We start from the raw sequence: 12022 nt of genomic DNA, 5'->3' as shown, positions 1-12022 counted from the left end.
ACAGATTCTTTAGTTGGAATGAAGTGAGCCATCACGGTAAGACGATCAACCTTGTGTCGTAGGCAGCCCTACTATAAAGTCCATGGAAATGCTCTCCCACTTACTTAGTGGTATCTCCAAGGGCTGTAAAAGGCCAGGTGGCTTCACCCGTTCTGCCTTACTTACCTGACACGAAAAACAACGTGTCACATATTCATGAATATGCTTTTTCATCTTTGGCCAGAAGAAATCTCGCTTCACGAGATCATATGTCTTCTCGACTCCTGGATGTCCCGCACATGGGCTATCACGTCGAATGACTCTCTGCCTGAGATCATTCTAATTAGGTACTACTACCTTGCCATTTCTTTTCAGCATACCCTCCCTTATGGTATATCTTGCATAAGTTTCGCCTTTTCTGGATGCCAGGTCATCCTTTTCGTTTTCCCCGAGTTTAAAATATGAGCCTTAGGCCATAGACTCTGGACAAACTCATCCACCTTTTGAGTTTCTCTAATCTCGGCCATTAGAGCACTCTCTAATACCGTGAAACTCATGTTATGCATAATGCGTGACAACGCATCAGCTACTTTATTATCTTTTCCTCTTCGGTACCGAATCGTCAAATTAAACTCCTGCATGAGTTCTGCCCACCTAGCTTGGCGGCCTCTCAAGTCAGGTTGGTTACAAAAATATTTCAGAGTATCATGATCAACATCCACATAAAACTATGATCCATACAAATAATGTCGCCATGTTTTCAAAGCATGGACAACAGCATACAACTCTAATTCATGAGTTAGCCAATTTCTTTGAGAGGGAGAAAGCTTCTTGCTTTCAAAGGCTACTGGCCTTCCCTCTTGGAGGAGAACTGCTCCTACACTAATGCCACTTGCATCGAATTCCAAGAACAACGGTTTCTAGGGATCAACTATTTTCAGCACCGGTCCTATGACCCCAGCTTGTTTTATGGTGTTAAAACTTTCTTGTTGATCCTGTCCCATATAAAAGGTACTTTATCTGAGGTCAGATCAGTCAATGGTGATACTATTTCGGAATATACTTTGATATGCCTTCAATAAAATTGGACAAATCCCAAGAATGATCGCAAAGCGGTCAGACTCTGAGGGATTGGCCAAGTCAGTATCGCAGCCACTTTCCTTGGATCCATTTCTACCCCCTCTGGAGTAATTATGAATCCTAAGTATTCAAGTCTAACCATACACAGTATAGTTTTCTTCTTATTTACATAAAGACTGGCTTTTCTCAAAGTACTAAACACTATTCTTAAGTGTTCATGATGCTCAGTAATACTTTTACTGAATATCAGAATATCGTCAATAAAATGTACTACAAACTTTCCGATATACGGACGTAGTAAATCGTTCATAAGCATGACGAATGTAGCTGGAGCATTGGTAAGTCCAAAGAACATTACCAAAAACTCATAATGACCAAACCTGCTTCTAAAAGCGGTTTTATGCACATCCTCGGCTCTAATACGAATCTGATGGTAGCCACACTTAAGATCTATCTTACTGAAAATTACGGCTCCATGCAATGCATCTAGCAAATCATCGATCCGAGCCATCGGATATCTGTGCTTAACAGTGATATTATTTAATGCTCTGTAATCTATACAGAGGCAAAAAGTATCATCTTCCTTCCTCTTTAACATCACTGGCGAAGAAAAAGGTTAAAAACTAGGTTGAATCTGCCCCAGCTTGAGGTATTCTCACAGTTGTCTTCGCACCTCAGCTTCTTCTGTAAAGCTTAATCTATAGGGAGGTCTATTTACAGGTTCTGCCCCCGGATAAGCTCAATTTTATGTTGAACATTCCGCTCTAGAGATAACCCATAAGGTAACTCATCCCTAAAACAATCAGAGAACTTCTCCGATATCTCTTTAGCCAACTCGGCCGTTTCCCCATCTTGGGTAGCCTCAGTGCTAGTCGATGCATCATCAATCGACTCTACCGACGTTTTACACAGACGGAGAAACTCTTTCGGAGTCTTCCGAATTTCCATGGCTGAAATCAATGGTCCTCGAGGTAAATCCTTTTCACCTCGCAAAACATATTCTACCCCGTTCAGCTTGAACTGGTAAATATGCTTTTTCCAATCAATGGCTGGATTTTTCCAAAAATGCCAAGCCATACCTAGGGCTATATCTGCGTGAGCAAGCCTGGTCAACTCAAAGTCCAGCTTCTCAACATAGTCCTAAATTCGAAGTTCCAACAGGGTAACCCTTTGGTCCCGTACTTCAGTTGAACTTCCATCCGCCATCCTGACCGTATAAGCATAGTCAGACGGACTAGTTTTTAACTTGAGCCTCTTAATAAGCTTCGAGTTAATTACATTGTGCGTTGACGCTGAGTCAAACAACACAATCACATCATGATTGGCTACTTGCCCTTTCATTTTAATCAACTTGGGCTCATCGAAAACCGTATACCCCGTTGTTGCGTGCTTTGAAAGGATGTTATCGGGTACACCGCTTACTAACTTAGTAACAGACACACTTAACAACACAGATACTAACCTCTGAGAAGGTCCCGCCAATTGCATCTGCATGTATTCCGCACTGGAACTCTCCTGCATTTCCGTGTCGCATTCAGATATTATCATACTAGCCGTGCGACGGTCTTTGTTCAATGGACAATCTTTCCACTGATGTCGCTGAAGGCAGCCGAAGCACAATCCTTCTTTTCTAGCTTTCTCTTTTTGCTCAGAGGTCAACGAGGACTTTGACCAAGCCCGCGCTGCCATTGGAGTTACTTTCCTTTTCACCCCAACGGTGGTACTTGTCTTTGTTTGTTCCTCAACCGGCTTCACCTGCTTGGTTTGGCCACTTGGCTGCGAGACACTTGTCTTTGAAGTCCATTTCCTCTGAAATCCCTCTTTTCTCAGGTACTCATGCTGAGTCCCTGCCTACACAAACCCACTAGGTCTGCCTCTCGCATCTTCATAGTTCAGGGCTACTGTAATAGATTCATCTAATGTAGTCACATATTTAGCCCGAACTTCCATTTTAATCTTGTCATTCAGTCCATAGATATAGTCTTGCAACTGAACCGACATAGGGAGAGGGTCTGTTATTTTCATAACACATTCCCTAAACTTGTCAGTGTACTCTGCCACCGACAAATTCCTCTGGCGAAGGTTTCTATAAGCATCCCAAGCTCGGGACTCTTCGTCAGGTGGAAGAAAGTGTTTCTTAAATTCAGCCTTAAACCCTTCCCAAGTGGTAGGGGCAACCTGATCTTTCTGTTGCTTTATCCACCATCTATCCGCTGCCTCAATAAACAGGTGAGTGGTCTCGCGGATTTTCTTTAGATCAGATCTGATTTCACAAATGACGAAGGCTTCTTCCCACTTGTGTAACCAAACCTCGATCACATCAAAACTGCGCTCGGTCATCCGACCAGCGTACTTCTCCGGTCTATAGTTGGCAATATTAGGTAACTTGACCTTTGCACGTTCTGATGAGTGTATACTAGGCTCTGGCTCTGCTGGAGCTTTGCCCTTTTCATTTCTAGATGGTCTAGCCGACAAGGCTTGTACCATTTGATCTTTTTATTATTAACTATGGACAGGTTGGAAAACTGCCAAAATGAAATACTAACAATGAATTAAATTTTTTTAAAGGAAGAGCTAGTGGTTGTTTTGGCAGATTGTACGGCCTTCATGTCATCATGCTAGAGCTAATTTCATTACCCTATTTTGCTTCATCACCTCTCAAGTCAAAATCTACATAGTCCACCAATTTGAGAGATGGTGTTTCACATTCTATTGAAAGAATATTAAATATTCATTCAAAAGAAAGTGTAAGAATGAGACAAGTGTTCTAATAACCTTTAAAACTACACCTTTAAAACTCTTTGTATTCTTTCACATTCTATTGAATGAATATTTAATATTCTTTCAAAGAAAGTGTGAGAATACAAACACAAAATAAAATCATATTTCTCATTTTGACCAGCATTCACTTGAAGCTGCTGGTTCATGATCTGCTGTAAAGCATCTTCTAATACAGAAATCCTACCCACCAGAGTAGGTGTTGTATGATGGGACACTTGTTGTGTAGATCGTGCTCTAGATTCACCAGGATTTACCCTGGAATCGTGTCCCTCTTCTAATTTCCCTCTGCTGTACCGGAATAAATCGACTGCAAACTGGAAAATAAAATTTTATACAGAAGGAAAAATGATGCTCCCGTGAAGTTCCACGAATCACAGATGTCTTGATTTATTTCTTATGCCAAGCCTTTGCAAGCCTCGAAAATCTGCGCCACCAACCAAGGCACTCACCCAGCTATTCGCTTCTCTCTTTCAAAATCAGCCTGCTGTCTATTTCGGAATCAGCCTCAATGCTCACGGGCTTTTTCGTGACCACAAACGCTCCCTTATCTCCCTCTCTCTTGCTTTTTTTGTCGACCGAACCAAAAAATTGCGTGGCTTCTAATTGTCGCACATGCCAGGACTGATAAGCCGGTGCTCGTAGACTATTGCCTTTTCCACAAACTCGCATCAAGGCTAACCGCAGCCTCTTTGGAACTCAAGCTGCAAGGCCACAGAGCCATCCATCGTCAGCCTACCCCCCTATTTTCACAAGCTCCCAACCCCGTGCGTCGCCCATCGCCGCATATAGCCTCCGTTTCGTAGATTTTTCACCCAGCCCCACATGTCGCGTCTATTCAGAATGTAATCGTCGAAATGTTTTCTGCAAAGTCTTCCAACGCAGTCTGCCCACTATTCCGCCGTCCGCTGTCCGCTGGCCATACTTAGCTCTGATACCAAATGTTCAACTCCTCTGTTTCTTTCACTGTTCCGTCGGTCATCTAAGAGAAAATGCCCACCGATCTTTCGGAGGTCATGCTATCTCGACTAGAGCATAGCAATGTACAAGTACAAGAACAAGAAAAAAGGGTGGCAAATGCAAGAATCATATGCATAGGGGGGACTACCGGTGGGCTGGTCTGAAGCAAGTCACAAAAAATCATGGAAGAAATCCCACCGATAGAGTGGGAGCCTGAAGATGTACTTCTTGTTGTCCAGGAGGGGACACAAGCCAAAGTACGCTTCAAGGACAAGATGAAAAGCAGCAAGATTCTCAAGCAAACTAATAAGTTTAGAGGTACTAAAATATGTATAGCAGAGGAACTCACTCCGATTCAGCTCAGAATGAAGGCTACTCAATTGACTAAAGTGAAGAATGCAGGGAAATGGGCTGTTTAAAGGGATGGAAAAGCATTAATCAGTGATTTCAAATCCAAACCTAAAGTCTTTCAGTCTTAAGATAGTATTTGAACGTAATTATGCTATAATTATCCAGGGCTGAGCTGATTTTGGCACTCCCTCAAATCTCTCTGAGGTTTTCCAGATGATGTAAGTCTGGTTGACATTTTGTACATTGTCCCAAAGGCCTTCCGCGGACATCTCTCTCTCTCTCTCTCTCTCTCTCTCTCTCTCTCTCTCTCTCCCCCATCCCCCACCATCCCCAACCTACCTAGCTGTGTTGTGGGGGCGTCCAAACCTATCGCAACGTCCACGGCTGTTGTCACGGGCTTCTTGGCCTCACCTGCGCCCTCTTCCTTTCCGTCATGGCAGCTGCTGTCACGAAGCAACTGCCTGCCATTGCCGGCCCTCCTAGTGCATAGAGCTACGCCTGCAGCTCACGGGGGCTCCTCGGGCCCTTGCCTACCCCACTGGCACATAAAAGTTGTGCCTACAGCTCACACGGGGGCTGTGTCTAGCCCCGGCACACCCTCGAGGCCTGCATGGCCTGCCTTCACCGGCCCCAGGAGACCCCTATCACATCCCCGCCTAGCTCTTGGGCCAACAGGGTTTTTGCAGCTCCCACCAAATTCGAATTTCCAGCTCCAAACTTGAAGGACAGCAAGAAATCAAGAATGCCCGCAGCAGACCCCTCTACTCTTCGGTTGCCAAGACACTCTCTCCATATGAACGGACATATTATGGAGGTGTTTTTGACTGACCCATTCTCGGGCAACATGAACAGATTTATTTCTTACTGCAAAAAGTGAGGGAGTTGAAGATATTACTGGAAGACGTGACAGCTAGACTTCGGGTCCTTGAGGGCCAGGACAACAATCCGTTATAGATGAAGCTGTAAAGGCTTGTAAGGCTTCTCCCCCTACCCCCCAATTGGCTCCACGGTCAAGGATTTAGTGCATACCAAAGTTCAAACAATTAAGGAGGAGTTAGTGCATACCAAAGTTCAAACAATTAAGAAGGAAGTAAGTATGGAAGTGGAGACAAAAGCAAGTAAGACTATCATCATTCAAGCAGAGATAAAGAACATGAAGCTAGACGGGACAACGCACTAAAGATAAGAATAGGGGGACTCCCTGAAGACTCGTACAAAGAGGAAGACACATTTAGTGAAACATTGGCAAAGGTCAAAGAAGCCTTGCCCAACATTGAATGGACGGATGGTCATGAGGAGGAAGATGACAACTCCAGACTAGCTTCTATTGGACAATCTAAAGCTCATGCCATCCTTACATTAAAATCAAAAGGTTTGCGAATCAAGCTTCTACGACAATTTTATAGGCTAAAGGGTACCAAAGTATGGATAGCTGAGGAGCCTACACAAGCTCAACTAAAAAACAAGGCAATGGAATTAACAAACGTCAAGGCTGCCAAGAAAGATGGGAAATGGGCAGTATACCGTGAAGGAATAGCAGTTATTAAAGAGCGCAAGTCTTAAACTGATGTATGGCCAACTATGTATGTGTGTTTTATCTAGGTTATCAAGTAGGTACTTTTTTTAAAAATGAAGCTGCCTCTGCACTCTATGGGAGCTGCCTCGTGCCCTCCCTAAGCTGAAGTACTAGATGGTTTTCTTGTTGTCCCATAGACTTCTTGGTCTCCCATGGATGTTAATAGACTTTAGCACATGTTAAAGCAGCCATGCCTAGCATTGAATGGAAGGCTGTTGATGATGATGATGATGATGACGGAGCAAGTAATATCAAGCACTCTACGGGACATGCTACCATTATGGTTAAATAATTCGATTTACGGATCTAGCTTCTTCGACAATCTTACAAGTCGAAAGGGGCCAAGGTATGGATAGCCAAGGAGCTCACATGAGCTCAATTGAAGAATAAGGCAACCAAATTTGCCAAGGTCAAGGCTACTATGAAGAATGGAAAAGGGCCAGTATACCATGAAGGCATAGCACTCATCAAAGAGTTTAAATCCGAACCAAAAGATGCTCAGTATTAAACTAATGTATGGCTGATTATGTAGGTACCCTACATAACCGGAGTTCTTTTCTGCACTCCTTGGGAATTGCCATGTGCCCTCCCTAAGCGAATGTACTAGATTGTTTTTTGCCATCCCATAGACCTATTAGTCTCCCGTTGACATTTGTAGACTCTCTCTCTCTCTCTCTCTCTCTCTCTCTCTCACACACACACACACACATTGAATGAAATCAAGAACCAAGGAGGGTGTATGTAAGAGGAATGGCGGAAGGAGAAAAGCAAGAAGGATGAGTGGGAGAAGGAGAAAGAAACATGGGAAATTGAGAAGACCAGCCTCAATGAGAAAATGCAAGCTATGGGGACATAACTACAGCAGCTGAAGGACATGCAGGGGAGACCGGAAGGGGCACACAAGGCAATGGAAGAGCTGAAGTCTGAGAGTGAGAAGCTCAAGAAGGAGATGGCAGCCTTGCAGACAGCCATACAAGGACATGCTGAGTTTACACAACAAATCACCAAAGGGAATGCAGATATGCTAGAATGGAAGAATGTGGTTAAGAAGGGTGTGGTAGCCCCCAAGAAAGAGATCATCTCTGAGGCAAAAGAAGAAAAGAGAAGGAGAAACAAAATTTTGAATGTCTTGGTTAGATTAGTCTACACATAAAAATCAGCTCCAAGAAGGTAATGTTTCCATGTGGTCAAAGCATGCATCACTGCTAACATTTCCTTCTCGTATGTCTGCAAGTACAATTCAGCATCTTTGAGAACTCTACTCTCATATGCAACCACTTTGCCATCTTGCATCAAAGTGCCTCCTATGCTGTTCCCACATGCATCACAAGTTACAGCAAAGGGTTTTGCAAGATCTGGCAAGATAATAACGGGTTCAGAACACAATTTTTGCTTCAGATCTTCAAAAGCTGCATTTTCCTTTGGTCCCCACCGAAACGGTACAGCTTTCTTCTGTAAAGCATGCAAGGGAGAAGCAATTTCTGCAAAGTACTTTATAAACATCCGATAGTATGAACACAACCACCCCCCTCCCTTTGTTTCTTCAAACAGCAAAGTAATCCCAACCCCCAGTTGGGCTAAATCCCAAACCCACAACCTGGGGTTTAGGTTCAGCTAGGAGGTTCTACAGACAACCAATTATGGACTGGCCTAGCCTCTCCTCCAAGTCCCCTCAACTCCTTCAACCTCCATCAAGACTCGGTACTCTACAGTTGAATCCATGACACCCTCTCCGTATGCACGCAATTACCAACAAGAAAGCTCAAAACAAGATCAGATTTTCTATCTGCAGCAAGCAGTGAGAGGCCTTCGATTGGAACTATCAGAAGTAAAGGCTCGACTTCACATTCTAGAAGGGCCTGGTAAGCAAGCACTAATTGATGAGGCTGTAAAATCTTGTAAGGACTCCCCCCCTACCCCGCAACTAGTCTCTACAGTCAAAGAGCTTGTTCACATTGAAGTACAAACTGCTAAGAAGGAAGTGATTGTGGAAGTGGACACCAAAACAATTAAGTATGATATTCAAGCAAAGATTAAAGAACATGAAGCTAGATGTGATGATGCGCTGAAGATTAGAATAGGGGGACTCCCAGAAGATTGGTACAAAGAGGACACATATAGTGAAATTTTGACAAAGATCAAAGCAGGCTTGCCCGACATTGAATGGACGGCTGATGATGAGCAAGATCATGTCTTATTGAAGATAATGAATGAACAAGAGCCTTTCATGGTGTCTACATTTGAGTATCATTTCCTCTCTCCCTCGCCTATCTCTCACTTTCTCTCTCTCACACACCATGTTTCCTTCATTTGTGATAGCAAGAGTCGTATTCATGGACCACGCATGCCATGTTTCATGCCAGATGGAAAATCCAGTAGATATCTTCACAAAAACTCTACCAAGAGATAAATTCCCCATGCATAGAGAGAGGCCTTAGTCTCACTCAGCTAATGTAGTCATTATAGAGAGATAGAAGGATAATGACTACATACATATCCTACATATCATTCAAATGTCATGCTCAGCCCTTTCAGTCAGCTTGAGTTGATATGCATATTGTGTTTCATGTTATAATGGCTGACATGGCATCTACTACCATATTTCACTAGGAGGTGCATCCTAGGTTAGCGCTTTCATCTCAGCTCATTATAAAAGGGTGAAACTCCATTTGCTGTATATTTCTAGCGTTTGCATATTTTTGGAATTCAATTGAGTATTCTTTCTTTCAACTTGTATTCTATGTTTTTTAAATCCAAACACCACATGCTTCTCAATCAAAGCACTGTAGCTATCAGTCTGCTTTTGGCTTATGATAGACTGTTTCAATACCTTAGGGTATATTTAAATGCAAACAACGACCTAAGGAGTTATAGTTATACATACATTAATTCTTTACAAGTATGCTTTTTGTAAGATCATCCCTATGAGTGTATAGAAATGCTCTTAAACTTAGTAAACTTAGTGCAATAAATACTAGCAAGACCCCTCAACACATTTCCCAAAAAGGTCTCCATTATCACTTTCCTGATTATTCCCATTTATGTAATCATAGTATAAAACAAATAAGAGTCTCAAAGTACGTAAAAGGTTAGTACGGAAATGTAAAATGCATAGCTTTGTCAGAATCAATCAGAAGCCAGTGGGAGTTTCCAGAGATTCTGGAATCTAGTACATATATCCAAGTGACCAAAATAGTCAGTAAACAATACCTAAGTCAGGGGCACATATACACAAACATGGAGATGAAACATGCAATCACAAAAAAACATGTACTAGATCCAAGTGACCAAAATAGTCAGTAAACAATACCAAAGTCAGGGGCACATAAACACATAAACATGGAGACCAAACATGCAATCACAAAAAACCATTCTACTATACTAGAAATGAAGCTACTCAACACAACTATAGGATTGTCTCTTGCTGTCCAAAAGCATCGATTTTCAATTCGAAACAAAAACCACATGTATAGGCAGATTTGTGCAAGAGATGTGATTTACCTTGTGAGTTAGAATAGATAGAATCACATCAGAATCGACATTCTCATAAAGTTCGCCAATATTCCGTGCCACTTCTAGTCGTATGGACCGTAGTCTTAGATGCCTTTTCAACTTGAAATGATTTCTGCCATTGAAATTATAAGCAGCCATCAAAATCATACGCATGCACTCAATACTTATGCATGAACAGATTCTATATTGTCCGATGACCTAATCAAGCTTTTTCAGATGACATATATTGATAAAGCGCTCCTGTTCATTATACGTGAAAGCCTTAGAGCATGAGAGTAAGATTCAAACCACAAACTCCGTCATGCATAATGTTGGATTCCATGCTATGAGATCACTACTTTCTTTGTCAGCACCCCAAATTAACGTGCAGACCATGCACATAAACATCGGTCTAAAAGAGAAGTGAAGGCTTAACAACATTCTTTCATTTATGGAATCCACAAAATTGTCAGTTCATTTGCCCTAGTTGAATCCAAAACTCTGCACGAAGCATGTTAAGGCTTTCAACGTCACACTGGAACACAACAACAAACAAAATAAAGCAAACCCTTATAATAAGAAAACCATGTAGGCATGCTTTGATTTGATCTAAAGGAATGCCTAACAAAATATTTATGTGATGCGCTACCTACAGTAAGTTATGAAGTTTTAGGAATGCTGTTAAATATGACATCATAAAATGCTGGTACAGCCAAATCAATATACCCATAGAGGATAGGTCCATGAAAACGCGAAGAGTTTTCAACCAACTCGTGCCATGAAAATACCAAAAGAGCTACTCTCAATGTTGCCCGTGGGATAATCTGTGTAAGCATTTTGTTGGTAATCTATTCTTCACATAAAAGATTTTGACAAAAAATATCTCACTGGCCTGAACATGTGTCAAGAAAGGCTCTTCTGTAAATCTCAATACACCATTTCAATTTAAAGGTTTGTATGACATCCTTCAACCATGCCTAATCAACCGCCTATGCATGCCCCATAGAACTGCTTATACTGTAAACCAGGATGAACAACTGGCGCCAATTGATTTCATGCAAAAACTTTCAGGAAGCCCCCAGAAACAGACATGCAAACAATGAGCAAGGTCAACCCTAACACATAGATCAAATATAGCTGCAACCATCTTACCTTTGGAAGCCTGAAACAACAGGACTCTGGTTTTCAAGGGGGACCATAACAGTGTATTGAAAGGCAACTTGCAACAATGGAGGGCTTTCACTTGCCCTGTACCATCAGAAACAACATCGGAAAACCCATTCATATTATTTACTTGTAACTATAGCAAACCTCTCTCTCTCTCTCTCTCTCTCTGTCTCTCTCTCTCTCTCTCTCATTCCGACAACCTCTATGACTCCAGCCTGAGATGATAGATGATGATGTTCAGGTTGATGTGGATGCAGTTCTTTTGTAACATATTAGATTTGGGCAGGCCTGACATCAACTCTTTTTCTACACATTAGATTGGGCCGTGGGGAACAAAAAGGCCAAAAAACTGTCCAGCATCAGGGCTCATGCCTCTAGATCATAATTTGGTGACATCATGTAAAAAGGGTGCAACACATCTCTAGTCATGAGAGTCAATGATACAGCTCATATCCAAGTGCACACGAGAAAAAAACCAATCGTATTGCCTTCAAATCTCAATGTATTCGGGCAATCTTATCATTAGGTGCTCCTCCATCTATGGCTCACGCAGGGTGAATAGTCTAAGATATCGATGGTGCCCGGTGGCGGAATCTCACGCACTGCCTCTATCTGAAACCTGTAAGGTGACATCTTGAG

At 42.3% G+C, this 12022-nt stretch overlaps 1 protein-coding gene across 2 annotated transcripts in view; it reads right to left on the bottom strand.

Annotated features, from left to right (window-relative positions):
- The window catches only part of LOC147883785 (sec23/sec24 transport family protein), a 183065-nt gene that overhangs the window by 56664 nt on the left and 114379 nt on the right, over positions 1–12022 (bottom strand). For both annotated transcript variants that reach the window (XM_087398534.1, XM_087398535.1), the window contains exons 11-12: positions 11369–11464; positions 10226–10349 (exon numbers count right to left, since the gene is read on the bottom strand). In XM_087398534.1, coding sequence (XP_087254660.1) covers positions 10226–10349; positions 11369–11464 — 220 coding nt within the window. The remainder of the gene's footprint in view (positions 1–10225; positions 10350–11368; positions 11465–12022) is intronic.

This window comes from Dipteris shenzhenensis, chromosome 27 (assembly GCF_047967505.1).
Source record: "Dipteris shenzhenensis isolate YYH24624 ecotype China chromosome 27, Dip_SZ_1.0, whole genome shotgun sequence".
Classification (NCBI taxonomy): Eukaryota; Viridiplantae; Streptophyta; class Polypodiopsida; order Gleicheniales; family Dipteridaceae; genus Dipteris; species Dipteris shenzhenensis.
The sequence above is the reverse complement of the archived record's forward strand: the minus strand, read 5'-3'. Positions and strand labels throughout refer to the sequence as shown.